This window comes from Scyliorhinus torazame, chromosome 24 (genome assembly GCF_047496885.1).
Source record: "Scyliorhinus torazame isolate Kashiwa2021f chromosome 24, sScyTor2.1, whole genome shotgun sequence".
NCBI classification, from domain to species: Eukaryota; Metazoa; Chordata; class Chondrichthyes; order Carcharhiniformes; family Scyliorhinidae; genus Scyliorhinus; species Scyliorhinus torazame.
This window is the reverse complement of record NC_092730.1, coordinates 18,742,533-18,770,472: the sequence shown is the minus strand read 5'-3', so window position 1 is coordinate 18,770,472 and position 27,940 is coordinate 18,742,533. Positions and strand designations below refer to the sequence as shown.

The window sequence follows — 27,940 nt, the reverse complement described above, 5'->3', positions numbered from 1 at the left end:
GTGAGTGTGAGGGAGTGAGTGTGTGAATGTGAGGGTGAGGGAGTGATGGAGTGAGGGTGAGGGAGTGAGGGAGTGTGGGTGAGGGAGTGAGTGAGAGAGGGTGAGGGAGTGAGGGAGTGGGGGAGTGAGAGTGAGGGTGAGGGAATGAAGGAGTGAGGGAGTGAGGGTGAGGGAGTGAGGGTGAGGGAGTGAGGGAGTGAGGGTGAGGGAGTGAGGGGGTGAGTGTGAGGGGGTGAGGGTGAGGGAGTGAGGTTGAGGGTGAGGGAGTGAGGGAGTGAGGGTGAGGGGTGAGGTGAGGGAGTGAGGGAGTGATAGGGAGGGTGAGGGGGTGAGGGGGTGAGGGAATGAGGATGAGGGTGTAAGGGTGAGGGAGTGAGGGAGAGGGGGGTGAGGGTGAGGGCGTGAGGGAGTGAGGGTGAGGGAGTGAGAGAGTGAGGCTGAGGGTGAGGGTGTGATGGAGTGAGGGTGAGTGTGAGGGAGTGAGGGTGAGGGAGTGAGGGAGTGAAGGTGAGGGCGTAAGGGTGAGGGCGTGAGGGAGTGAGGCTGAGGGTGAGGGTGTGAGGGAGTGAGGGTGAGGGAGTGAGGGAGTGAGGGAGTGAGGGTGAGGGAGTGAGGGAGTGAGGGTGAGGGAGTGAGAGTGTGAGGGAGTGAGGGTGAGGGAGTGAGGGAGTGAGGGTGAGGGAGTGAGGGAGTGAGGGTGAGGGAGTGAGGGAGTGAGGGTGAGGGAGTGAGAGTGTGCGGGAGTGAGGGTGAGGGAGTGAGGGAGTGAGCGTGAGGGTGAGGGGGTGAGGGAGTGAAGGTGAGGGAGTGAGGCTGAGGGTGAGGGTGTGAGGGATTGAGGGTGCGGGAGTGAGGGTGAGTGTGTGAGGGAGTGAGGGTGAGGGAGTGAGGGTGCGGGAGTGAGGGAGTGAGGGTGAGGGTGAGGGAGTGAGGGAGTGAGGGTGAGGTGGTGAGGGAGTGAGGGTGAGGGGTGAGGGTGAGGGAGTGAGGGAGTGAGGGTGAGGGTGAGGGGGTGAGGGTGAGGGAGTGAGGGTGAGGGGAGTGAGGGTGAGGGAGTGAGGGTGTGAGGTGAGGGTGAGGGAGTGAGGGGTGAGGGTGAGGGGAGGGTGAGGGTGAGGGTGAGGGAGGTGCGGGGAGTGAGGGGGTGAGGGAGTGAGGGTGAGGGAGTGAGGGTGTGAGGGGTGAGGGGTGAGGGGGAGGGTGAGGGGTGAGGGTGAGGGAGTGAGGTTGAGGTGTGAGGGAGTGAGGGGTGAGGTGAGGGGTGAGGGGTGAGGGGAGTGAGGGTGAGGGTGAGGGGTGAGGGTGAGGGAGTGAGGGGTGAGGGGTGAGGGGTGGGGTGAGGGGTGAGGGTGAGGGTGGGTGAGGGGTGAGGGGTGGTGAGGGGAGGGTGAGGGTGAGGGGGTGAGGGTGAGGGGGTGAGGGTGAGGGTGTGAGGGTGAGGGTGAGGGGTGAGGTGGGTGAGGGGGTGAGGGTGAGGGGTGAGGGTGAGGGGTGAGGGTGAGGGGTGAGGGGTGAGGGTGAGGGGTGAGGGTGAGGGGGTGAGGGTGAGGGAGTGAGGGTGAGGGGTGAGGGTGAGGGAGTGAGGGTGAGGGAGTGAGGGGTGAGGGGGGTGAGGGAGTGAGGGAGTGAGGGTGAGAGGGTGAGGGTGAGGGAGTGGGGGAGTGAGGGTGAGGGTGCGGGAGTGAGGGTGAGGGGTGAGGGAGTGAGGGTGAGGGGGTGAGGGTGAGGGAGTGAGGGTGAGGGTGAGGGAGTGAGGTTGAGTGTGAGGGAGTGAGGTTGAGGGGGTGAGGGAGTGAGGGAGTGAGGGTGAGGGGGTGAGGGTGAGCGAGTGAGGGAGTGAGGGTGGGTGAGGGGGTGAGGGAGAGGGAGTGAGGGTGAGGGAGTTAGGGTGAGGGGGTGAGGGGGGTGGAGGGTGAGGAGTGAGGGGGTGAGGGGGTGAGGGTGAGGGGTGAGGTGGGAGTGAGGGAGTGAGGGTGAGGGGGTAAGGGTGAGGGAGTGAGGGAGTGATGGTGAGGGTGAGGGTGAGGCTGAGGGGTTGAGGGTGAGGGTGAGGGAGTGAGGGTGAGGGGGTGAGGGGGTGAGGGTGAGGGAGTGAGGGTGAGGGGGTGAGGTGGTGAGGGTGAGGGAGTGAGGGTGAGTGTGAGGGAGTGAGGGTGAGGGAGTGAGGGTGAGTGGGTGAGGGTGAGGGAGTGAGGGAGTGAGGGTGAGGGTGAGGGGGTGAGGGTGAGGGAGTGAGGGTGAGGGAGTGAGGGTGAGGGGGTGAGGGGGTGAGGGAGAGGGGTGTGAGGGTGAGGGAGTGAGGGTGAGGGGGTGAGGGTGAGGGAGTGAGGGGGTGAGGGTGAGGGTGAGGGAGTGAGGGAGTGGGGGTGAGGGTGAGGGAGAGGGGTGATGGTGAGGGTGAGGGGGTGAGGGTGAGGGAGTGAGGGTGAGGGTGAGGGAGTGAGGGTGAGGGGGTGATGGGGTGAGGGTGAGGGTGAGGGGGGTGAGGGTGAGGGGGTGAGGGTGAGGGAGTGAGGGTGAGGGGGTGAGGGGGTGAGGGAGTGAGTGTGAGGGGGTCAGTTGGTGAGGCTGAGGGAGTGAGGGTGAGTGTGAGGGAGTGAGGGTGAGGGAGTGAGGGTGAGGGTGAGGGGGGTGAGGGTGTGGGAGTGAGGGTGAGGGTGAGGGAGTGAGGGTGAGGGGGTGAGGGGGTGAGGGGGTGAGGGTGAGGGAGTGAGGGTGAGGGGGTGAGGGAGTGAGGGTGAGGGGTGAGGGTGAGAGAGTGAGGGTGAGGGGTGAGGGAGTGAGTGTGAGGGGTGAGGGAGTGAGGGTGAGGGGGTGAGGGTGAGGGAGTGAGGGTGAGGGTGAGGGGGTGAGGGTGTGGGAGTGAGGGTGAGGGTGAGGGTGAGGGGGTGAGGGGGTGAGGGTGAGGGGGTGAGGGTGAGGGGGTGAGGGTGAGGGGGTGAGGGTGAGGGGTGAGGGTGAGGGAGTGAGGGGGTGAGGGTGAGGGTGAGGGGGTGAGGGTGAGGGAGTGAGGGTGAGGGAGTGAGGGGGGTGAGGGTGAGGGTGAGGGGGGTGAGGGTGAGGGAGTGAGGGTGAGGGAGTGAGGGGGTGAGGGTGAGGGGGGTGAGGGTGAGGGTGAGGGGATGAGGGTGAGGGGGTGAGGGTGAGGGTGAGGGGGTGAGGGTGAGGGTGAGGGTGAGGGGGTGAGGGTGAGGTGAGGGGGTGAGGGTGAGGTAGTGAGGGTGAGGGGGTGAGGGGGTGAGGGTGAGGAGGTGAGGGTGAGGGGGTGAGGGTGAGGGGCTGAGGGTGAGGGTGAGGGGGTGAGGGTGAGGGGTGAGGGTGAGGGGGTGAGGGTGAGGTGGTGAGGGTGAGGGGGTGACGCGGTGAGGGTGAGGGGGTGAGTGAGGGTGAGGGTGAGGGGGTAAGGGTGAGGGGGTGAGGGTGAGGGTGAGGGGGTGAGGGTGAGGGAGTGAGGGTGAGGGAGTGAGGGGGTGAGGGTGAGGGGGTGAGGGTGAGCGGGTGAGGGTGAGGGAGTGAGGGGGTGAGGGTGAGGGGGTGAGGGTGAGGGTGAGGGGGTGAGGGTGAGGGGGTGAGGGTGAGGGGGTGAGGGTGAGGGGGTGAGGGTGAGGGTGAGGGGGTGAGGGTGAGGGAGTGAGGGTGAGGGAGTGAGGGGGTGATGGTGAGGGGGTGAGGGTGAGGGGTGAGGTGAGGGGTGAGGGTGAGGGGGGAGGGTGAGGGTGAGGGGGTGAGGGTGAGGGAGTGAGGGTGAGGGAGTGAGGGGGTGAGGGTGAGGGGTGAGGGCGAGGGTGAGGGGGTGAGGGTGAGGGGGTGAGGGTGAGGGGGTGAGGGGGTGAGGGTGAGGGTGAGGGGTGAGGGTGAGGGTGAGGGTGAGGGGGTGAGGGTGAGGGAGTGAGGGTGAGGGAGTGAGGGGGTGAGGGTGAGGGGGTGAGGGTGAGGGGGTGAGGGTGAGGCGAGGGGGTGAGGGTGAGGGGGTGAGGGTGAGTGTGAGGGAGTGAGGGTGTGGGAGTGAGGGTGAGGGGGTGAGGGTGAGGGAGTGAGGGTGAGGGGGTGAGGGTGAGGGAGTGAGGGGGTGAGGGTGAGGGAGTGAGGGTGAGGGAGTGAGGGTGAGGGGGTGAGGGGGAGAGGGTGAGGGAGTGAGGGTGAGGGGTGAGGGTGAGGGTGAGGGGGTGAGGGTGAGGGGGTGAGGGTGAGGGGGTGAGGGTGAGGGTGAGGGGGTGAGGGTGAGGGTGAGGGTGAGGGGGTGAGGGTGAGGGTGAGGGGTGAGGGTGAGGGGGTGAGGGGTGAGGGTGAGGGTGAGGGGGTGAGGGTGAGGGTGAGGGGTGAGGGGGTGAGGGTGAGGGTGAGGGGGTGAGGGTGAGGAGTGAGAGTGAGGGGGTGAGGGTGAGGGGGTGAGGGTGAGGGGTGAGGGTGAGGGTGAGGGTGAGGGGGTGAGGGTGAGGGTGAGGATGAGGGGGTGAGGGTGTGGGAGTGAGGGTGAGGGTGAGGGGGTGAGGGTGAGGGTGAGGGTGAGGGGGTGAGGGTGTGGGTGAGGGTGAGGGGGTGAGGGTGAGGGTGAGGGGGTGAGGGTGAGGGGGTGATGGTGAGGGTGAGGGAGTGAGGGTGTGGGAGTGAGGGTGAGGGGGTGAGGGTGTGGGAGTGAGGGTGAGGGTGAGGGAGTGAGGGTGAGGGGGTGAGGGTGAGGGGGTGAGGGCTCCATACCGATGGTGGTGATGACGGTCCCAGCGAAGAAGAATGAGCTGCCGAGGTCCCAGTTGGTGCTGATGTTTTCTGTTTCTCCAAAGGGATCGACTCCGGTGTGAACTGCGATCACCGTCTCCTGTGGAGGCACCGAGCAGGGAGTGAGCTGGGCAAGGGAGGCCTCACTGAGGGAGACCCTCACTCACCCTCACTGGGAGACCCTCACCCTCACTGCAGGAGACGCCTCACTGAGAGAGACCCTCACTCACCCTCACTGAGAGACCCACACTGAGAGACCCTCACTGTGGGAGACCCTCACTGTGGGAGAGCCTCACTGCGGGAGACCCTCACTGAGAGAAACCCTCACTGAGGGAGACCCCTCACTGCGGGAGACCCTCACTGTCGGAGACCCTCACTGTGGGAGACCCTCACTGAGAGACCCTCACTGAGAGAGACCCTCACTGATGGAGACCCCTCACTGAGAGAAACCCTCACTGAGAGGGACCCTCACTGAGAGAGACCCTCACTGAGAGAGGCCCTCACTGCGGGAGACCCTCACTGAGAGACACCCTCACTGCGGGAGACCTTCACTGAGAGAGACCCTCACTGCGGGAGACCCTCACTGTGGGAGACCCTCACTGTGGGAGACCCTCACTGCGGGAGACCCTCAGTGAGAGAGACCCTCACTGTGGAGACCCTCACTGCGGGAGACGCTCACTGCGGGAGACCCTCACTGAGGGAGACCCGCACTGAGAGATACCCTCACTGAGGGAGACACACACTGAGAGAGACCCTCGCTGTGGAAGACCCTCACTGCGGGAGACCTTCACGGAGCGAGACACTCACTGAGGGAGACCCTCACTGCGGGAGACCCTCACTGCGGGAGACCCCTCACTGAGGAAGACCCCTCACTGAGAGAGACCCTCACTGAGAGAGACGTTCACTGCGGGAGACCCCTCACTGAGAGAGACCCTCACTACGGGAGACCCTCACTGAGCGAGACCCTCACTGAGAGACACCCTCACTGCGGGAGACCTTCACTGAGAGAGACCCTCACTGCGGGAGACCCTCACTGTGGGAGACTATCACTGTGGGAGACCCTCACTGCGGGAGACCCTCACTGAGAGAGACCCTCACTGTGGAGACCCTCACTGCGGGAGACCCTCACTGCGGTAGACCCTCACTGAGAGAGACCCTCACTGAGGGAGACACACACTGAGAGAGACACTCACTGAGAGAGACCCTCACTGAGAGAGACCCTCACTGCGGGAGACCCTCACTGCGGGAGACAATCACTGAGAGAGATCCTCACTGTGGGAAACCCTCACTGAGGGTGACCCTCACTGAGAGACACACTGACTGCGGGAGACCCTCACTGAGCGAGACCCTCACTACGGGAGACCCTCACTGAGCGAGACCCTCACTGAGAGACACCCTCACTGCGGGAGACCTTCACTGAGAGAGACCCTCACTGCGGGAGACCCTCACTGTGGGAGACTATCACTGTGGGAGACCCTCACTGCGGGAGACCCTCACTGAGAGAGACCCTCACTGTGGAGACCCTCACTGCGGGAGACCCTCACTGCGGTAGACTCTCACTGAGGGAGACCCTCACTGAGAGAGACCCTCACTGAGGGAGACACACACTGAGAGAGACCCTCGCTGCGGGAGACCCTCACTGAGGGAGACGCTCACTGAGAGAGACCCTCACTGAGAGAGACCTTCACTGCGGGAGACCCTCACTGTGGGAGACCCTCACTGTGGGAGACCCTCACTGAGAGAGACCCTCACTGTGGAGACCCTCACTGCAGGAGACCCTCACTGTGGGAGACCCTCACTGTGGGAGACCCTCACTGAGAGAGACCCTCACTGTGGAGACCCTCACTGCGGGAGACCCTCAATGCGGGAGACCCTCACTGAGGGAGACACACACTGAGAGAGACACTCACTGAGAGAGACCCTCACTGAGGGAGTCCTTCAATGAGAGAGACCCTCGCTGCGGGAGACCCTCACTGAGGAAGACCCTCACTGAGAGACCATCACTGAGAGAGACCCTCACTGCGGGAGACCCACACTGCGGGAGACCCTCACTGAGAGAGACCCTCACTGAGAGTGACCCTCACTGTGGGAGACACTCACTGCGGGAGACCCTCACTGAGAGAGCCCCTCACTGCGGGAGACCCTCACGGCAGGAGACACCTCACAACTGGGACCCTCACTGAGAGAGACCCTCACTGCGGGAGACCCTCACGGCAGGAGACATCTCACAACTGGGACCCTCACTGCAGGAGACCCTCACTGCAGGGGACCCTCACTGCTGGAGACCCTCACTGCGGGAGACCCCTCACTGAGGGAAACCCTCACTGAGAGGGACCCTCACTGTGGGAGACCCCTCACTGAGAGAAACCCTCACTGCGGGAGACCCTCACTGAGAGAGACCCCTCACTGAGGAAGACCCCTCACTGAGAGAGACCCTCACTGAGAGAGACCCTCACTGCGGGAGACCCCTCACTGAGAGAGACCCTCACTACGGGAGACCCTCAGTGAGCGAGACCCTCACTGAGAGAGACCCTCACTGAGAGAGACACTCACTGAGAGAGACCCTCACTGAGAGAGACCCTCACTGCGGGAGACTCTCACTGCGGGAGACAATCACTGAGAGAGATCCTCACTGTGGGAAACCCTCACTGAGGGTGACCCTCACTGAGAGACACACTGACTGCGGGAGACCCTCACTGAGCGAGACCCTCACTGAGAGAGACGCTCACTGCGGGAGACCCTCACTGCGGGAGACAATCACTGAGAGAGATCCTCACTGTGGGAGACCCTCACTGTGGGAGACACTCACTGAGAGACACACTGACTGCGGGAGACCCTCACTGAGAGAGACCCTCACTGTGGGAGACCCTCACTGAGAGAAACCCTCACTGAGAGAGACCCTCACTGTGGGAGACCCTCACTGAGAGAAACCCTCACTGAGAGAGACCCTCACTGCGGGAGACCCTCACTACGGGAGACCCTGACTAAGAGAGACCCCTCACTGCGGGAGACCCTCACTGTGGGAGACCCTCACTACGGGAGACCCCCACTGAGAGAAACCCCTCACTGCGGGGAGACACTCACTGAGGGAGACCCTCACTGAGAGAGACCCTCACTGTGGGAGACACTCACTGCGGGAGACCCTCACTGAGAGAGACCCTCACTGAGAGAGACCCTCACTGAGAGAGACCCTCACTGCAGGAGACCCTCACTACGGGAGACCCTTACTGAGAGAGACCCCTCACTGCGGGAGACCTTCACTGTGGGAGACCCTCACTACGGGAGACCCCCACTGAGAGAAACCCCTCACTGCGGGGAGACACTCACTGAGGGAGACCCTCACTGAGAGAGACCCTCACTGTGGGAGACACTCACTGCGGGAGACCCTCACTGAGAGAGACCCTCACTGAGAGAGACCCTCACTGAGAGAGACCCTCATTGCGGGAAACCCTCACTGAGAGAGACCCTCACTGAGAGAGACCCTCATTGCGGGAGACCCTCACTGAGAGAGACCCCCACTGAGAGAGACCCTCACTGAGTGAGACCCTCACTGTGGGAGACCCTCACTGTGGGAGACCCTCACTGAGAGAGACCCTCACTGTGGGAGACCCTCACTGCGGGAGACCCCCACTGAGAGAGACCCTCACTGAGTGAGACCCTCACTGTGGGAGACCCTCACTGTGGGAGACCCTCACTGAGAGAGACCCTCACTGTGGGAGACCCTCACTGCGGGAGACCCCCACTGAGGGAGACCCTCACTGAGAGAGACCCTCACTGTGGGAGACACTCACTGTGGGAGACACTCACTGAGAGAGACACTCACTGAGAGAAACCCTCACTGCGGGAGACCCTCACAGCGGGAGACCCTCACTGAGAGAGACCCTCAATGTGGGAGACCCTCACTGAGAGAGACCCTCACTAAGAGAGACCCTCACTGTGGGAAACCCCTCACTGTGGGAGACCCCTCACTGTGGGAGACACTCACTGAGAGAGACCCTCACTGAGAGAGACCCTCACTGAGAGAGACCCTCACTGCGGGAGACCCCTCGCTGAGAGAGACCCTCACTGTGGGAGACCCTCACTGCAGGAGACCTTCACTGAGGGAGACCCTCACTGAGGGAGACCCTCACTGCGGGTGACCCTCACTGAGAGAGACCCTCACTGAGAGAGACCCTCACTGTGGGAGACATTCACTGAGATAAACCCTCACTGAGGGAGACCCTCACTGTGGAAGACCCCTCACTGAGAGAGACCCTCACTGCAGGAGACCCTCACTGTGGGAGGCCCTCACTGTGGAAGACCCTCACTGTGGAAGACCCTCACTGAGAGAGACCTTCACTGTGGGAGACCCTCACTGTGGGTGGCCCTCACTGTGGAAGACCCTCACTGTGGGAGACCCTCACAGAGAGAGACCCAAACTGAGAGAGACCCTCACTGTGGGAGACCCTCACTGTGGGAGGCCCTCACTGTGGAAGACCCTCACTGCGGGAGACCCTCACCGAGAGAGACCCTCACTGAGAGAGACCCTCACTGTGGGAGACCCTCACTGAGAGAGACCCTCACTGAGAGACCCTCACTCACCCTCCCTCAGAGACCCTCATTCACTCTCCCTCAGAGAGACCCTCACTCACTCTCCCTCAGAGACCCTCACTCACTTTCCCTCAGAGAGACACTCACTCACTCTCTCTCAGAGGCCCTCACTCACTCTCCCTCAGAGACCCTCATTCTCTCTCCCTCAGAGACCCTCACTCACTAATCCTCAGAGACCCTCACTCACTCTCCCTCAGAGAGACACTCACACACTCTCCCTCAGAAACTCTCACTCACTCTCCCTCCGAGTCCCTCACTCACTCCCTCAGAGTCCCTCATTCATTCTCCATCAGAGACCCTCACTCACTCTCCCTTAAAGAGAGGCCCTCACTCACTCTCCCTCAGAGACCCTCATTCACCCTCCCTCATGAGATCTTCACTCTCTCTCCCTCAGAGACCCTCATTCATCCTCCCTCAGAGACCCTCACTCACTCTCCCTTAGAGAGAGACCCTCACACTCTCCCTCAGAGACCCTCACTCACCCTCCCTCATGAGACCCTCACTCACTCTCCCTCAGAGACCCTCATTCATCCTCCCTCTGAGACCCTCACTCACTCTCCCTCAGAGAGACCCTCACTCACTCTCCCTCAGAGACCCTCTCTAACTCTCCCTCAGAGACCCTCACTCAATCTCCCTCAGCGACCCTCACTCACTCTCCCTTAGAGAGAGACCCACACTCACTCTCCCTCAGAGACTCTCACTCACCCTCCCTCATGAGACCCTCACTCACTCTCCCTTAGAGAGAGACCCTCACTCACTCTCCCTCAGAGACCCTCAATCACACTCCTTCATGAGACCCTCACTCACTCTCCCTCAGAGACCCTCATTCACTCTCCCTCAGAGACCCTCTCTAACTCTCCATCAGAGACCCTCACTCAATCTCCCTCAGAGACCCTCACTCACTCTCCCTCAGAGAGACCCTCACTCACTCTCCCTCAGAGAGACCATCACTCACTCTCCCTCAGAGAGCCTCACTGACTCTCCCTCAGAAACACTCACTCACTCACCCTCAGAGACCCTCACTCACTCTCCCTCAGAGAGACCCTCACTCACTCTCCCTCAGAGAGACCCTCACTCACTCTCCCTCAGAGAGACCATCACTCACTCTCCCTCAGAGAGCCTCACTGACTCTCCCTCAGAAACACTCACTCTCCCTCAGAGACCCTCACTCACTCTCCCTCAGAGAGACCCTCACTCACTCTCCCTCAGAGAGAGACCCTCACTCACTCTCCCTCAGAAACCCTCACTCACTCTCCCTCAGAGACTCTCACTCACTCTCCCTCAGACAGACCCTCACTCACTCTCCCTCAGAGAGACCCTCACTCACTCTCCCTAAGAGAAACACTCACTCACTCTCCCTCAGAGACACTCACTGACTCTCGCTCAGAGTCCCTCACTCACTCTCCCTCAGAGAGACACTCACTCACTCTCCTTCAGAGACCCTCACTCACTCTCCCACAGAGAGACCCTCACTCACTCTCCCTCAGAGAGCCTCACTGACTCTCCCTCAGAGACCCTCACTCACTCTCCCTCAGAGACCCTCACTCAATCTACCTCAGAGACCCTCACTCACTCTCCCTCAGAGAGGCCCACTCTCACTCTCCCTCAGAGACCCTCACTCACTCTTCGTCAAATACCCTCACTCACTCTCCCTCAGAGAGACCCTCACTCACTCTCCCTCAGAAACCCTCACTCACTCTCCCTCAGAGAGACCCTCACTCACTCTCACTCAGAGACCCTCACTGACTCTCCATCATGAGACCCTCACTCACTCTCCCTTAGAGAGAGACCCTCACTCACTCTCCCTCAGAGACCCTCACTCACCCTCCCTCATGAGACCCTCACTCACTCTCCCTCAGAGACCCTCATTCACTCTCCCTCAGAGACCCTCTCTAACTCTCCATCAGAGACCCTCACTCAATCTCCCTCAGAGACCCTCACTCACTCTCCCTCAGAGAGACCCTCACTCACTCTCCCTCAGAGAGACCATCACTCACTCTCCCTCAGAGAGCCGCACTGACTCTCCCTCAGAGACTCTCACTCACTCTCCCTCAGAGACCCTCACTCACTCTCCCTCAGAGAGACCCTCACTCACTCTCCCTCAGAGAGACCCTCACTCACTCTCCCTCAGAGACCCTCACTCACTCTCCCTCAGAGACACTCACTGACTCTCGCTCAGAGTCCCTCACTCACTCTCCCTCAGAGAAACACTCACTCACTCTCCTTCAGAGACCCTCACTCACTCTCCCACAGAGAGACCCTCACTCACCCTCCCTCAGAGAGCCTCACTGACTCTCCCTCAGAGACCCTCACTCACTCTCCCTCAGAGACCCTCACTCAATCTACCTCATAGACCCTCACTCACTCTCCCTCAGAGAGGCCCTCTCTCACTCTCCCTCAGAGACCCTCACTCACTCTTCGTCAAATACCCTCACTCACTCTCCCTCAGAGAGACCCTCACTCACTCTCCCTCAGAAACCCTCACTCACTCTCCCTCAGAGAGACCCTCACTCACTCTCACTCAGAGACCCTCACTGACTCTCCATCATGAGACCCTCACTCACTCTCCCTTAGAGAGAGACCCTCACTCACTCTCCCTCAGAGACCCTCACTCACCCTCCCTCATGAGACCCTCACTCACTCTCCCTCAGAGACCCTCATTCACTCTCCCTCAGAGACCCTCTCTAACTCTCCATCAGAGACCCTCACTCAATCTCCCTCAGAGACCCTCACTCACTCTCCCTCAGAGAGACCCTCACTCACTCTCCCTCAGAGAGACCATCACTCACTCTCCCTCAGAGAGCCGCACTGACTCTCCCTCAGAGACCCTCACTCACTCTCCCTCAGAGACCCTCACTCACTCTCCCTCAGAGAGACCCTCACTCACTCTCCCTCAGAGAGACCCTCACTCACTCTCCCTCAGAGACCCTCACTCACTCTCCCTCAGAGAGAGACCCTCACTCACTCTCCCTCAGAGACCCTCACTCACTCTCCCTCAGAGACTCTCACTCACTCTCCCTCAGAGAGACCCTCACTCACTCTCCCCTCAGAGAGACCCTCACTCACTCTCCCTAAGAGAGACACTCACTCACTCTCCCTCAGAGACACTCACTGACTCTCGCTCAGAGACCCTCACTCACTCTCCCTCAGAGACCCTCACTCAATCTACCTCAGAGACCCTCACTCACTCTCCCTCAGAGACCCTCACTCACTCTCCCTCAGAGAGGCCCTCTCTCACTCTCCCTCAGAGACCCTCACTCACTCTTCGTCAAAGACCCTCACTCACTCTCCCTCAGAGAGACCCTCACTCACTCTCCCTCAGAGACCCTCACTCACTCTCCCTCAGAGAAACCCTCACTCACTCTCACTCAGAGACCCTCACTGACTCTCCCTCAGAGACCCTCACTCCCTCTCTCTCAGAGAGACACTCACTCACTCTCCCTCAGAGAGCCTCACTGAGTCTCCCTCAGAGAGAGTCCCTCACTCACTCTCCCTCAGAGACCCTCTCTCACTCTCCCTCAGAGACCCTCACTCACTTTTCCTCAGAGAGACCCTCTCTCCCTCAGAGAGACCCTCACTCACTCTCCCTCAGAGACCCTCACTCACTCTCCCTCAGAGAGACCCTCACTCACTCTCACTCAGAGACCTTCACTGACTCTCCCTCAGAGACCCTCAGGTGTCACCTCAGGTGTCTCAGGTGACCATCACTCACTCTCCCTCAGAGAGCCGCACTGACTCTCCCTCAGAGACCCTCACTCACTCTCCCTCAGAGACCCTCACTCACTCTCCCTCAGAGAGACCCTCACTCACTCTCCCTCAGAGAGACCCTCACTCACTCTCCCTCAGAGACCCTCACTCACTCTCCCTCAGAGAGGCCCTCTCTCACTCTCCCTCAGAGACCCTCACTCACTCTTCGTCAAAGACCCTCACTCACTCTCCCTCAGAGAGACCCTCACTCACTCTCCCTCAGAGACCCTCACTCACTCTCCCTCAGAGAAACCCTCACTCACTCTCACTCAGAGACCCTCACTGACTCTCCCTCAGAGACCCTCACTCCCTCTCCCTCAGAGAGACCCTCACTCACTCTCCCTCAGAGAGCCTCACTGAGTCTCCCTCAGAGAGAGTCCCTCACCCTCTCTCCCTCAGAGACCCTCTCTCACTCTCCCTCAGAGACCCTCACTCATTTTTCCTCAGAGAGACCCTCTCTCCCTCAGAGAGATCCTCACTCACTCTCCCTCAGAGACCCTCACTCACTCTCCCTCAGAGAGAACCTCACTCACTCTCCCTCAGAGACCCTCACTCCCTCTCCCTCAGAGAGACCCTCTCTCACTCTCCCTCAGCGACCCTCACTCACTCTCCCTCAGAAAAACCTACACTCACTCTCACTCAGAGACCTTCACTGACTCTCCCTCAGAGACCCTCACTCACTCTCCCTCAGAGAGACACTCACTCACTCTCCCTCAGAGACCCTCACTCACTCTCCCTCAGAGAGAGACCCTCACTCACTCTCCCTCAGAGAGCCCCTCTCTCACTCTCCCTCAGAGACCCTCACTCACTCTCCCTCAGAGAGCCCCTCACTCACTCTCCCTCAGAGACCCTCACTCACTCTCCCTCAGACAGCCCCTCACTCACTCTCCCTCAGAGACCCTCACTCACTCTCCCTCAGAGAGAGACCCCCACTCACTCTCCCTCAGAGAGACCCTCTCTCACTCTCCCTCAGAGACCCTCACTCACTCTCCCTCAGAGAGAGTCCCTCACTCACTCTCCCTCAGAGACCCTCTCTCACTCTCCCTCAGAGACCCTCTCTCACTCTCCCTCAGAGACCCTCACTCACTCTCCCTCAGAGAGCCCCTCACTCACTCTCCCTCAGAGAGCCTCACTCACTCTCCCTCAGACAGCCCCTCACTCACTCTCCCTCAGAGACCCTCACTCACTCTCCCTCAGAGAGAGACCCCCACTCACTCTCCCTCAGAGAGACCCTCTCTCACGCTCCCTCAGAGACCCTCGCTCACTCTCCCTCAGAGACCCTCACTCACTCTCCCTCAGAGAGAGTCCCTCACTCACTCTCCCTCAGAGACCCTCTCTCACTCTCCCTCAGAGACCCTCTCTCACTCTCCCTCAGAGACCCTCACTCACTCACCCTCAGAGAGAGACTCACTCACTCTCCCTCAGAGACCCTCACTCACACTCCCTCAGAGACCCTCACTCACTCTCCCTCAGAGAGTGACCCTCACTCACTCTCCCTCAGAGAGACCCTCTCTCACTCTCCCTCAGAGACCCTCACTCACTCTCCCTCACAGACCCTCACTCACTCTCCCTCAGACACCCTCACTCCCTCTCCCTCAGAGAGACCCTCTCTCACTCTCCCTCAGCGACCCTCACTCACTCTCCCTCAGAGAGACCCTCACTCACTCTCACTCAAAGACCTTCACTGACTCTCCCTCAGAGACCCTCACTCACTCTCCCTCAGAGACCCTCACTCACTCTCCCTCAGAGAGAGACCCTCACTCACTCTCCCTCAGACAGCCCCTCTCTCACTCTCCCTCAGAGACCCTCACTCACTCTCCACTCAGAGAGCCCCTCGCTCACTCTCCCTCAGAGACCCTCACTCACTCTCCCTCAGACAGCCCCCCACTCACTCTCCCTCAGAGACCCTCACTCACTCTCCCTCAGAGAGAGACCCCCACTCACTCTCCCTCAGAGAGACCCTCTCTCACTCTCCCTCAGAGACCCTCGCTCACTCTCCCTCAGAGACCCTCACTCACTCTCCCTCAGAGAGAGACTCACTCACTCTCCCTCAGAGACCCTCACTCACTCTCCCTCAGAGACCCTCATTCATCCTCCCTCAGAGAACCTCACTCACTCTCCCTTAGAGGAGACCCTCACTCACTCTCCCTCAGAGACCCTCACTCACCCTCCCTCATGAGACCCTCACTCACTCTCCCTTAGAGAGAGACCCTCACTCACTCTCCCTCAGTGACCCTCACTCACCCTCCCTCATGAGACCCTCACTCACTCTCCCTCAGAGACCCTCATTCACTCTCCCTCAGAGACCCTCTCTAACTCTCCATCAGAGACCCTCATTCACTCTCCCTCAGAGACCCTTACTCACTCTCCCTTAGAGAGAGACCCTCACTTACTCTCCCTCAGAGACCCTCACTCAATCTCCCTCAGAGACCCTCACTCACTCTCACTCAGAGAGACCCTCACTCACTCTCCCTCAGAGAGACCATCACTCACTCTCCCTCAGAGAGCCTCGCTGACTCTCCCTCAGAGACCCTCACTCACTCTCCCTCAGAGACCCTGACCCACTCTCCCTCAGAGAGACCCTCACTCACTCTCCCTTAGAGAGACCCTCACTCACTCTCCCTCCGAGACCCTCACTCACTCTCCCTCAGAGAGAGACCCTCACTCACTCTCCCTCAGAGACCCTCACTGACTCTCGCTCAGCGTCCCTCACTCACTCTCCCTCAGAGAGATACTCACTCACTCTCCCTCAGAGACCCTCACTCACTCTCCCTCAGAGAGACCCTCACTCACTCTCCCTCAGAGAGCCTCACTGACTCTCCCTCAGAGACCCTCACTCACTCTCCCTCAGAGACCCTCACTCAATCTACCTCAGAGACCCTGACTCACTCTCCCTCAGAGAGGCCCTCTCTCACTCTCCCTCAGAGACCCTCACTCACTCTTCGTCAAAGACCCTCACTCACTCTCCCTCAGAGAGACCCTCACTCACTCTCCCTCAGAGACCCTCACTCACTGTCCCTCAGAGAGACCCTCACTCACTCTCACTCAGAGACCCTCACTGACTCTCCCTCAGAGACCCTCACTCCCTCTCCCTCAGAGAGACCCTCACTCACTCTCCCTCAGAGAGCCTCACTGAGTCTCCCTCAGAGACCCTCACTCACTCTCCCTCAGAGAGACACTCACTCCCTCTCCCTCAGAGACACTCACTCACTCTCCCTCAGAGACCCTCACTCACTTTTCCTCAGAGAGACCCTCTCTCCCTCAGAGAGACCCTCACTCACTCCCTCAGAGACCCTCACTCACTCTCCCTCAGAGAGACCCTCACTCACTCTCCCTCAGAGACCTTTACTGACTCTCCCTCAGAGACCCTCACTCACTCTCCCTCAGACAGCCCCTCACTCACTCTCCCTCAGAGACCCTCACTCACTCTCCCTCAGAGAGAGACCCCCACTCACTCTCCCTCAGAGAGACCCTCTCTCACTCTCCCTCAGAGACCCTCGCTCACTCTCCCTCAGAGACCCTCACTCACTCTCCCTCAGAGAGAGTCCCTCACTCACTCTCCCTCAGAGACCCTCACTCACACTCCCTCAGAGACCCTCACTCACTCTCCCTCAGAGAGAGACCCTCACTCACTCTCCCTCAGAGACCCTCTCTCACTTTCCCTCAGAGACCCTCTCTCACTCTCCCTCAGAGACCCTCACTCACTCACCCTCAGAGAGAGACTCACTCACTCTCCTTCAGAGACCCTCACTCACACTCCCTCAGAGACCCTCACTCACTCTCCCTCAGAGAGACCCTCACTCACTCTCCCTCAGAGCCCCTCACTCACTCTCCCTCAGAGACCCTCACTCACTCTCCCTCAGAGCCCCTCACTCACTCTCCCTCAGAGACCCTCACTCACTCTCCCTCAGAGACCCTCACTCACTCTCCCTCAGAGACCCTCACTCACTCTCCCTCAGAGACCCTCACTCACTCTCCCTCAGAGCCCCTCACTCACTCTCGTTGGGAGGGTGGTCGTTTAGAGGGTCGGTGTAGACTCAACGGGCCGAATGGCCTCCTTCTACACTGTACGAATTCTATAAGTCTCCCCTCCCTCCCACCCTCCAACCGGTCTCTCCTCCCCCTCCGCGCTCTCTCTTTCTCCATCCTCTCTCTCTCTCTCACCCTCTCTCCCTCTCTCCCTCCACCCTCTCTCTCTCTCCCCCTCTGTCCTCTCTCTACCATCCTCCCTCCTCCCCTGTCCTCTCTCTCTCTCTCTCTCTCTCGCTCCCACCCTCCACCCTCTCTCTCTCCCCCTCCGTCCCGTCTCCTCCACCCTCTCTCTCTCTCTCCTCCCCTCGCCCTTTCTCTCTCTTCCACCTTCCCACCCTCTTCCCCTGCCCCCTCAATGCCCTCGGCCCTCCCTCCTCTGCCTCCCCCCCCCCGGCCCTCCCCGCCAGGCCTCACCTCCATCAGTTGGCGTAGCCGGTCTGAATCCACGTTCGGATAGTCGTCCAGGAAACGGGCCCTGGCCTGGGCAATCGACACCTGCTGCGACCTTTCGAAGGGCTGCTCCAGGAGCTGAAACAACTTCGCCCCCACCACCAGGTACGTGAGGACCACCAGCAGAATGGCCAGGACGGTCTTCTTCTTCATGACGTTGGCACGCACCGCCACCTCGCCCCAGGCCGGCTCGGACGAGAGGGCGGCGCCCCCCCCCCCCCCGCCCCGGCTGGAGGCTCGATCTCTGACGCCGAGGTTCCCACTGAGGGAAAGAGAGAAAGGTGCAATCAATCCCGCTCCCCTCTCCCATCCCTCTGCAGGACCATTCCAGGCTTGAAACATAGAACATAAAGTGAAGTCGTATGGGGTTCCGGGTGTACTAGCTAGATGGATAAAGAACTGGCTGGGCAACAGGAGACAGCGAGTAGTAGTGGAAGGGAGTGTCTCAAAATGGAGAAAGGTGACCAGTGGTGTTCCACAGGGATCCGTGCTGGGACCACTGTTGTTTGTGATGTACATAAATGATCTGGAGGAAGGTATTGGTGGTTTGATTAGCAAGTTTGCAGATGGCACTAAGATTGGTGGAGTAGCAGATAGTGAACGGGACTGTCAGAGAATACCGCAGAGTATAGATAGATTGGAGAGTTGGGCGGAGAAATGGCAGATGGAGTTCAATCCAGGCAAATGCGAGGTGATGCAGTTTGGAAGATCTAATTCAAGAGCGGACTATACGGTCAATGGAAGAGTCCTGTGGAAAATTGATGTACAGAGAGATCTGGGTGTTCAGGTCCATTGTACCCTGAAAGTGGCAACACAGGTCGATAGAGTGTTCAAGAAGGCATACAGCATGCTTGCCTTCATCGGACGGGGTATTGAGTACAAGAGTCGGCAGGTCATGTTACAGTTGTGTCGGACTTTGGTTAGGCCACATTTGGAATACTGCGTGCAGTTCTGGTCGCCACATTACCAGAAGGATGTGGATGCTTTAGAGAGGGCGCAGAGGAGGTTCACCAGGATGTTGCCTGGTATGGAGGGCGCTAGCTATGAAGAGAGGTTGTGTAGATTCGGATTATTTTCATTAGAAAGACGGAGGTTGAGGGGGACCTCATTGAGGTCTACAAAATAATGAGAGGTATGGACAGGGTGGATAGCAACAAGCTTTTTCCAAGAGTGGGGGACTCAATTACTAGGGGTCACGATTTCAAGGTGAGAGGGGAAAAGTTTAAGGGAGATGTGCGTGGGAAGTTCTTTACGCAGAGGGTGGTGGGTGCCTGGAACGCATTGCCAGCGGAGGTGGTAGAGGCGGGCACGATAGCGTCATTTAAGATGTACCTAGACAGATACATGAATGGGCAGGGAGCAGAGGGATATAGATCCTTAGAAAATAGGCAACAGTTTTAGATAGAGGATCTGGATCGGCGCAGGCTTGGAGGGCCGAAGGGCCTGTTCAGGTGCTGTAATTTTTCTTTGTTCTTTGTTCTTATACAGTGCAGAAGGAGGCCATTCGGCCCATCAAGTCTGCACCGACCCACTTAAGCCTTCACATCCACCCTATCCCCGTAACCTTTGGGCCTTTGGGCCTTCTCCCTCGCTTAGGTCTTTCATCCCAGGTTTTGGCCCTTGGCTCAAGTCTCAGGCTTTAGGCCTCCTACCAGGCTTGTTGGGTCTTGACTCTATGCCTAGACTTTGGCCTTTGAAATGAAATGAAAATCGCTTATTGTCACAAGTAGGCTTCAAATGAAGTTACTGTGAAAAGCCCCTAGTCGCCACATTCCGGCGCCTGTTCGGGGAGGCTGGTAAGAGAATCGAACGGTGCTGCTGGCCTGCCTTGGTCTGCTTTAAAAGCCAGCGATTTAGCCCAGTGAGCTAAACAAGCCCGACAGCTGGTTCTATACCCAGGCTTTGGGCCTTCTCCCAGGCTGTGATCCTTTTCACAAGCATTGGCCTTTCTCCATGGCTTTGCTCGAGTCCAATGATTTGAGCCTTGGCTCTATTCCCAGGCTATAGCCTTTGATCCTTATCCCTGGCTTTAATTGGGCCTTCTCCCAGGCTTTGGGCCTTAATCCAATCCCAGATCTTTGGCCTTTTGGCTCTAGACCCAGGCGTTGGGCCTTCTCCCAGGGTTTGACCCTTTTCACAATCATTGGCCTTTCTCCCAGGCTTTGGGCCTTACTCCAATCCCAGATTTTTGGCCTTTTGACGCTAGACAGAGGCTTTGGGCCTTCTCCTAGGCTTCTAATGGAAGCTCAAGGAGAGGGGGAAAGCGGCTGAGGCCTAGGGCAGTCATGGGCCTCCTTGCTTTTTATGTCGAATAAAGTCAGAAAGCGGTCACACAAGGGTTAAGCAGATCACGGATGTGGGTGTGTGAGAAATGGGTGTGGGGCCCTGATAGATGTGCTTAAACCTGACTGCTCCATGGCAGAAAACTTAAACAAAAGCTCAAGAATCCCCAGGTCAGAGGGAGGAAGTCTAATGAATATACCAGCTTCTCTCTGTACAGACCAAACTGCCTCAATGAGTGGAAGGGGCCCAGACACTAAGGCAAACCAGGAAGGAGGCATTTGACTGGGCCAACCGATTCCAGGCTATTCAGGGACACCAGAATGGGTGGGTCATCCTCACATACTCACCCTCAGGCACTCAGCCCCCTCACCCTCACACACACCCTCACGCACTCGCCCTCACTCACACACACACACACAAAGCGTGAATAATATATAATCATCTTTATTATCGTCACAAGTAGGTTTACATTAACGCCGCAATGACGTTACTGTGAAAATCCCCTCGTCGCCACATTCCGGCGCCTGTTCGGGTACGCGGAGGGAGAATTCAGAATGTCCAATTCACCCAACAAGCACGTCTTTCGGGGACTTGTGGGAGGAAACCGGAGCGCCCAGAGGAAACCCACGCAGACACGGGGAGAACGTGCAGACTCCGCGCAGACAGTGACCCAAGCCCGGGAATCGAACCTGGGACCCTGGCGGTGGGAAGGCACAGTGCTAACCGCTGTGCCACCGTGCCGCCCTGTGCAGAGAGGGACAGCCAACTAGACACACTCACATACTCTCGCACACACTCTCTCAAAAACACACACACTCTCTCTCTCATACACACTCATTCACACACACACTCCCTCTCTCTCAGACACACACTCACACACACACATTCTCTCACACACAAACTCTCTCACACACTCTCTGTCAGACACGCACACACTCTCACTCACACACACACTCACACACAGACACATTCTCTCACATACATTCTCTCTCACACACTCTCTCACTCTCACACACACACTCTCCCTCTCAGACACACACTCTCCCTCTCAGACACACACACTCATTTGCGCACACACACACTCTCTCTCTCAGAAATACACACACACATTCATTCACACACACACTCCCCCTCTCAGACACACACACCCACACTCTCTGTCTCGGACACACCCATTCTCTCTCACACTCTCTCTCACACACTCTCTTCCTCACACACACACACTCTCTCACAAACTCATCCACATACACACTCTCTCCCACACACACATTCTCTCACACACACTCTCTCCCTCACACACACACACTCTCTCAAACACTCATTGACACACACGTTCTCTCTCACACACATATTCACACACACACACTCTCTCTCACACGCTCTCTCTCTCTCTGACACACTCACATTCATTCACACACACACACTCTCTCTCTCACGCACATTCTCCCTCACACACATTCACACACACACACACTCTCTCACACGCTCCCTCTCTCTCTCAGACACACTCACATTCATTCACACACACACACACTCTCTCTCTCACGCACGTTCTCTCTCACACACATTCACACACACACACTCTCTCTCACACGCTCCCTCTCTCTCTCAGACACACTCACATTCATTCACACACACACACTCTCTCTCTCACGCACATTCTCTCTCACACACATTCACAGACACACTCTCTCACACACACTCTCTCTCAGACACACACATTCATTCACACACACTCTCTCACTCACACACTCTCTCTCTCAGACACACACACTCACACGCACACACGCACTCTCTCTCACACACACTCTCTCTCACACACACTCATTCACACACACACACACACACACACCCGGAACCGACCGATCGAACGTGTCCTAACTGGGGAATGGCATGGTTGAGGTGCCTCGCGATGGGAGCAGAGATGGTGCCGAGGCAGGGCGGCAGACAGCAGTCGGCTCATGCAACCCCTCCGACAGTGAGCGATGGGGGCTGTGGGGGGTGGGTGGGTGGGTGGGGTGGGGGGGGGGGGGGGGGGGGGGGCGCCAAAGGAGGAGGGAGGGGACGAGCGATCTTACCGGCAGAGGAACTCCTTTGAGGGGCACGAGATTGGTGCGATCGGGGTCTCCCACCCACGGCGAGGGGATTGAAGGCAAGTCCAGACTGGACCCTTGGCCAAACAGCTGTTCGATTGTCGACTATGCCGAGTCGGAAGCCATCGCCTGCAGTAGAAAGAAACGCCTGTCACAGTACGCCAATTCAGAATGATCAATGAAACACCTTCTTTCAAATCCTGATTTGTTCCCTGCCGGGCTGCAGTTTGAAGCACATCAGCTGTGTTTAAAACACAGTTCCTGCAGACTTCTGTCCCGATAGGCGAGTGTTTAAAATTAATTAAAGCAGCTTCGTCTCAAACACTCCCTTCAAAAGCTGCCTCCAGTTCTTGGCAACTGCATTGAGGATAAAGTCTGTGTGTGCACGCGGGAAGGTGGGGGGAAGGGCTGAATGGAAACAAGAAAACTCTATTATTCTCAGTTCACGGAGCTGGGCTTGAGGGGAGGCGAAGGGGCCAGCACATACAGAGGGGAAGAGTGGCCTACTCAGTCCAGGTAGCTCGTGCGCTGGGGATTGGCTGCTGCATTGAGGGGTGCCGTACTATCAGTACTGAGGGAGTGCCGCACTGTCAGAGGGTCAGTACTGAGGGAGTGCGGCACTGTCAGAGGGTCAGTACTGAGGGAGTGCTGCACTGGCAGAGGGTCAGTACTTAAGGAGTGCCGCACTGTCAGAGGGTCAGTACTGAGGGAGTGCTGCACTGTCAGAGGGTCAGTACTGAGGGAGTGCCGCACTGTCAGAGGGTCAGTACTGAGGGAGTGCCGCACTGTCAGAGGGTCAGTACTGAGGGAGTGCCGCACTGTCAGAGGGTCAGTACTGAGGGAGTGCTGCACTGTCAGAGGGTCAGTACTGAGGGAGTGCTGCACTGTCAGAGGGTCAGTACTGAGGGAGCGCCGCACTGTCAGAGGGTCAGTACTGAGGGAGTGCCGCACTGTCAGAGGGTCAGTACTGAGGGAGTGCTGCACTGTCAGAGGGTCAGTACTGAGGGAGTGCTGCACTGTCAGAGGGTCAGTACTGAGGGAGTGTCGCACTGTCAGAGGGTCAGTACTGAGGGAGTGCTGCACTGTGAGAGGGTCAGTACTGAGGGAGCGCTGCACTGTCAGAGGGTCAGTACTGAGGGACTGCCGCACTGTCAGAGGGTCAGTACTGAGGGAGTGCCGCACTGTCAGAGGGTCAGTACTGAGGGAGTGCCGCACTGTCAGAGGGTCAGTACTGAGGGTGTGCTGCACTGTCAGAGGGTCAGTACTGAGGGAGTGCCGCACTGTCAGAGAGTCAGTACTGTGGGAGTGCCGCACTGTCAGAGGGTCAGTACTGAGGGAGTGCTGCACTGTCAGAGGGTCAGTACTGAGGGAGTGCTGCACTGTCAGAGAGTCAGTACTGTGGGAGTGCCGCACTGTCAGAGGGTCAGTACTGAGGGAGCGCCGCACTGTCAGAGGGTCAGTACTGTGGGAGCGCCGCACTGTCAGAGGGTCAGTACTGTGGGAGTGCTGCACTGTCAGAGGGTCAGTACTGAGGGAGTGCTGCACTGTCAGAGGGTCAGTGCTGAGGGAACGCTGCACTCTCTGAGGGTCAGTGCTGAGGGAGTGCCGCACTGTCAGAGGGTCAGTGCTGAGGGAGTGCTGCACTGTCAGAGGGTCAGTACTGAGGGAACGCTGCACTCTCTGAGGGTCAGTGCTGAGGGAGTGCCGCACTGTCAGAGGGTCAGTACTGAGGGAGCGCTGCACTGTCAGAGGGTCAGTACTGAGGGAACGCTGCACTCTCTGAGGGTCAGTGCTGAGGGAGCGCTGCACTGTCAGAGGGTCAGTACTGAGGGAGTGCCGCACTGTCAGAGAGTCAGTACTGAGGGAGTACTGCACTGTCAGAGGGTCAGTGCTGAGGGAGTGCTGCACTGTCAGAGGGTCAGTACTGAGGGAGTGCCGCACTGTCAGAGGGTCAGTACTGAGGGAGTGCTGCACTGTCAGAGGGTCAGTACTGAGGGAACGCTGCACTGTCAGAGGGTCAGTACTGAGGGAGTGCTGCACTGTCAGAGGGTCAGTACTGAGGGAGTGCTGCACTGTCAGAGGGTCAGTACTGAGGGAGTGCCGCTCTGTCAGAGGGTCAGTACTGAGGGAACGCTGCACTCTCTGAGGGTCAGTGCTGAGGGAGTGCCGCACTGTCAGAGGGTCAGTACTGAGGGAGTGCTGCACTGTCAGAGGGTCAGTACTGAGGGAGTGCTGCACTGTCAGAGGGTCAGTACTGATCTGGGCCATTATCATATTTTGTTGGTGATGTCTTGCTGTGCAGAGAGTGGCTGTTGTGTTTCCTACATTATGACAGTGACCATGTGTCAGGAAGGGAGTCACTCAAGGGGTCTGAGGTGGTGGAAGGCGCTAGTGAAATGCAGAGCCTGTCCTTTAACATTTGACCTCCTGGGTCACTGTCCGTGTGGAGTTTGCACATTCTCCCCGTGTTTGCGTGGGCTTCACCTGTTATGGGCCAGAGTTTAGAGAACCCCAAAGTGTATCATGGAGTTCCCCTGACCCACAACTTTTACGAGATTGTGGTGATGGGGAACGCACGGCCCACTCTCCAGGTGTGGGACAGCAGAAATGGAAAAGTATTTTTTAAAACAAAACAATGTTTATTCTATGAACTCAAGTTAACCTTTTTAAAACATACAGTTAACATCTTAGCAACCATCAATTCAAATACAATCCCCAATGAATACAACACTAAGTAATCCTTAATAACTTCTCAAACAACATCCAGAACACAAAAGAAACACCTTTAAACAGAAGCACGTCAGGTTTACATTCACTACTGAGAACATTTATAATTCTGAATTCACCAAATGATCAAGAGATAGTCTTTTCATGGCAGAGAGATCAACAGTGCACCTGCTCTGTCTGGCTTCAGCTCCAACACTGAAAACGAAACTAAAACACACCCTGCAGCCTGCTCAAAAACGAAAGTAAAAAGCTGACAGACAGCCCAGCTCCACCCACTCTCTGACATCACTGATAAACACCCATTTCTTCAAGGTACTCTCACATGACACACCCCCACAACACAAAATATGTGCAGGGTAGGTGCATTGGCCACTCCAAATTGCACCTTAATTGGGGAAAAAATTAATTGGGTACTCTAAATTTATAAAACAAAAAAACATTTGAGCTGAGAGGAATCGCCCTTACGCACGAGGTCCCTCAGTAGAGTGGCTCCCTCGTGAGCGGGGGAGGGTGGGAGTACACACACCACGCAACGCCCCCAGAAGCAAGTGTCCCATCAACAGTTTCGAAATTCTCATGTGACTCTGTGCCTCCTTCACGTTGACATCCTATAGTCATGGAGCGCGGTCCAGCCCCGGGGAGTGTTTGATGGGGACAGTGTAGAGGGAGCTTTACTCTGCATCTAACCCCGTGCTGTACCTGTCCTGGGAGTGTTTGATGGGGGACAGTGTAGAGGGAGCTTTACTCTCTATCTAACCCCGTGCTGTACCTGTCCTGGGAGTGTTTGATGGGGACAGTGGAGAGGGAGCTTTACTCTGTATCTAACCCCGTGCTGTACGTGTCCTGGGAGTGTTTGATGGGGACAGTGTAGAGGGAGCTTTGCTCTGTATCTAACCCCGTGCTGTACCTGTCCTGGGAGTGTTTGATGGGAACAGTGTAGAGATAGCTTTACTCTGTATCTAACCCCGGGCTGTACCTGTCCTGCGAGTGTTCGATGGGGGACAGTGTAGAGGGAGTTTACTCTGCATCCAACCCCGTGCTGTACCTGTCCTGGGAGTTTTTGATGGGGACAGTGTAGAGGGAACTTTACTCTGTAACTAACCGCGTGCTGTACCTGTCCTGGGAGTGTTTGATGGGGGACAGTGTAGAGGGAGCTTTATTCTGTATATAACCGCGTGCTGTACCTGTCCTGGGAGTGTTGATGGGGACAGTGTAGAGGGAGCTTTACTCTGTATCTAACCCCGTGCTGTACCTGTCCTGGGAGTGTTTGATTGGGGACAGTGTAGAGGAAGCTTTACTCTGTATCTAACCCCGTGCTGTCCCTGTCCCGGGAGTGTTTGATGGGGACGGTGTAGAGGGAGCTTTACTCTGTATCTAACCCCGTGCTGTACCTGTCCTGGGAGTGTTTGATGGGGACAGTGTAGAGGGAGCTTTACTCTGTAGCTAACCCCGTGCTGTACCTGTCCTGGGGGTGTTTGATGGGGACAGTGGAGAGGGAGCTTTACTCTATCAAACCCCATGCTGTACCTGTCCTAGGAGTCTTTGATGTGGCCAGTGTAGAGGGAGCTTTACTCTGTATCTAACGCTGTGCTGTACCTGTCCTGGGAGTCTTTGATGGGGACAGTGTAGAGGGAGCTTTAATTTGTATCTAACCCCGTGCTGTACCTGTCCTCGGAGTGTTTGATGGGGACAGTGTAGAGGGAGCTTTACTCTGTATCTAACCCCGTGCTGTACCTGTCCTCGGAGTGTTTGATGGGGACAGTGTAGAGGGAGCTTTACTCTGTATCTAACCCCGTGCTGTATCTGTCCTGGGAGTGTTTGATGAGGAAAGTGGAGAGGGAGCTTTACTCTGTGTCTAACCCCGTGCTGTACCTGTCCTGGGAGTGTTTGATGGAAACTGTGTAGAGGGAGCTTTACACTGTATGTAACCCCGTGCTGTACCTGTCCTGGGAGTATTTGATGGGGGACAGTGTAGAGGGAGCTTTGCTCTGTATCTAACCCTGTGCTGTCCCTGTCCTGGGAGTGTTTGATGGGAACAATGTAGAGGGAGCTTTACTCTGTATCTAACCCCGTGCTGTACCTGTCCTGGGAGTGTTTGATGGCGACAGTGTAGAGGGAGCATTACTCTGTGTCTAACCGCGTGCTGTCCCTGTCCTGGGAGAGTTTGATGGTTGACAATGTAGAGGGAGCTTTACACTGTATGTAACCCCGTGCTGTACCTGTCCTGGGAGTGTTTGATGGGGACAGTGTAGAGGGAGCTTTGCTCTGTATCTAACCCTGTGCTGTCCCTGTCCTGGGAGTGTTTGATGGGAACAGTGTAGAGGGAGCTTTACTCTGTATCGAACCACGTGCTGTACCTGTCCTGGGAGTGTTTGATGGGGGACAGTGTAGAGGGAGCTTTACTCTGTATCTAACCCCGTGCTGTACCTGTCCTGGTACTGTTTGATGGGGACAGTGTAGAGGGAGCTTTACTCTGTAGCTAACCCCGTGCTGTACCTGTCCTGGGGGTGTTTGATGGGGACAGTGTAGAGGGAGCTTTACTCTGTAGCTAACCCCGTGCTGTACCTGTCCTGGGGGTGTTTGATGGGGACAGTGGAGAGGGAGCTTTACTCTATCAAACCCCATGCTGTACCTGTCCTGGGAGTCTTTGATGGGGCCAATGTAAAGGGCGCTTTACTCTGTATCTAACGCTGTGCTGTACCTGTCCTGGGAGTGTTTGATGGGAACAGTGTATAGATAGCTTTACTCTGTATCTAACCCCGGGCTGTACCTGTCCTGCGAGTGTTCGATGGGGGACAGTGTAGAGGGAGCTTTACTCTGCATCCAACCCCGTGCTGTACCTGTCCTGGGAGTTTTTGATGGGGACAGTGTAGAGGGAACTTTACTCAGTAACTAACCGCGTGCTGTACCTGTCCTGGGAGTGGTTGATGGGGGAGAGTGTAGAGGGAGCTTTATTCTGTATATAACCGCGTGCTGTACCTGTCCTGGGAGTGTTGATGGGGACAGTGTAGAGGGAGCTTTACTCTGTATCTAACCCCGTGCTGTACCTGTCCTGGGAGTGTTTGATTGGGGACAGTGTAGAGGGAGCTTTACTCTGTATCTAACCACGTGCTGTCCCTGTCCTGGGAGTGTTTGATGGGGACGGTGTAGAGGGAGCTTTACTCTGTATCTATCCCCGTGCTGTACCAGTCCTGGGGGTGTTTGATGGGGACAGTGGAGAGGGAGCTTTACTCTATCAAACCCCATGCTGTACCTGTCCTGGGAGTCTTTGATGGGGCCAGTGTAGAGGGAGCTTTACTCTG

At 57.6% G+C, this 27,940-nt stretch overlaps 2 protein-coding genes across 3 annotated transcripts in view; both read right to left on the bottom strand.

The window, feature by feature from the left end:
• LOC140399949 (potassium channel subfamily K member 2-like) overlaps positions 1–22,222 on the bottom strand; it is a 55,059-nt gene extending 32,837 nt beyond the window's left edge. Inside the window, exons 1-3 of one of the 2 annotated variants that reach the window (XM_072489437.1) lie at positions 21,897–22,222; positions 17,500–17,797; positions 4,699–4,816 (exon numbers count right to left, since the gene is read on the bottom strand). In XM_072489437.1, coding sequence (XP_072345538.1) covers positions 4,699–4,816; positions 17,500–17,688 — 307 coding nt within the window. In that variant the 5' untranslated portion in view covers positions 17,689–17,797; positions 21,897–22,222. Of the gene's footprint in view, positions 1–4,698; positions 4,817–17,499; positions 17,798–21,896 lie in introns of those variants that run through there. The other variant, XM_072489438.1, reaches the window with a different exon arrangement.
• LOC140400210 (neurexin-2-like) overlaps positions 1–27,940 on the bottom strand; it is a 2,085,493-nt gene that overhangs the window by 1,470,180 nt on the left and 587,373 nt on the right. The gene's annotated exons all lie outside the window — the stretch shown is intronic.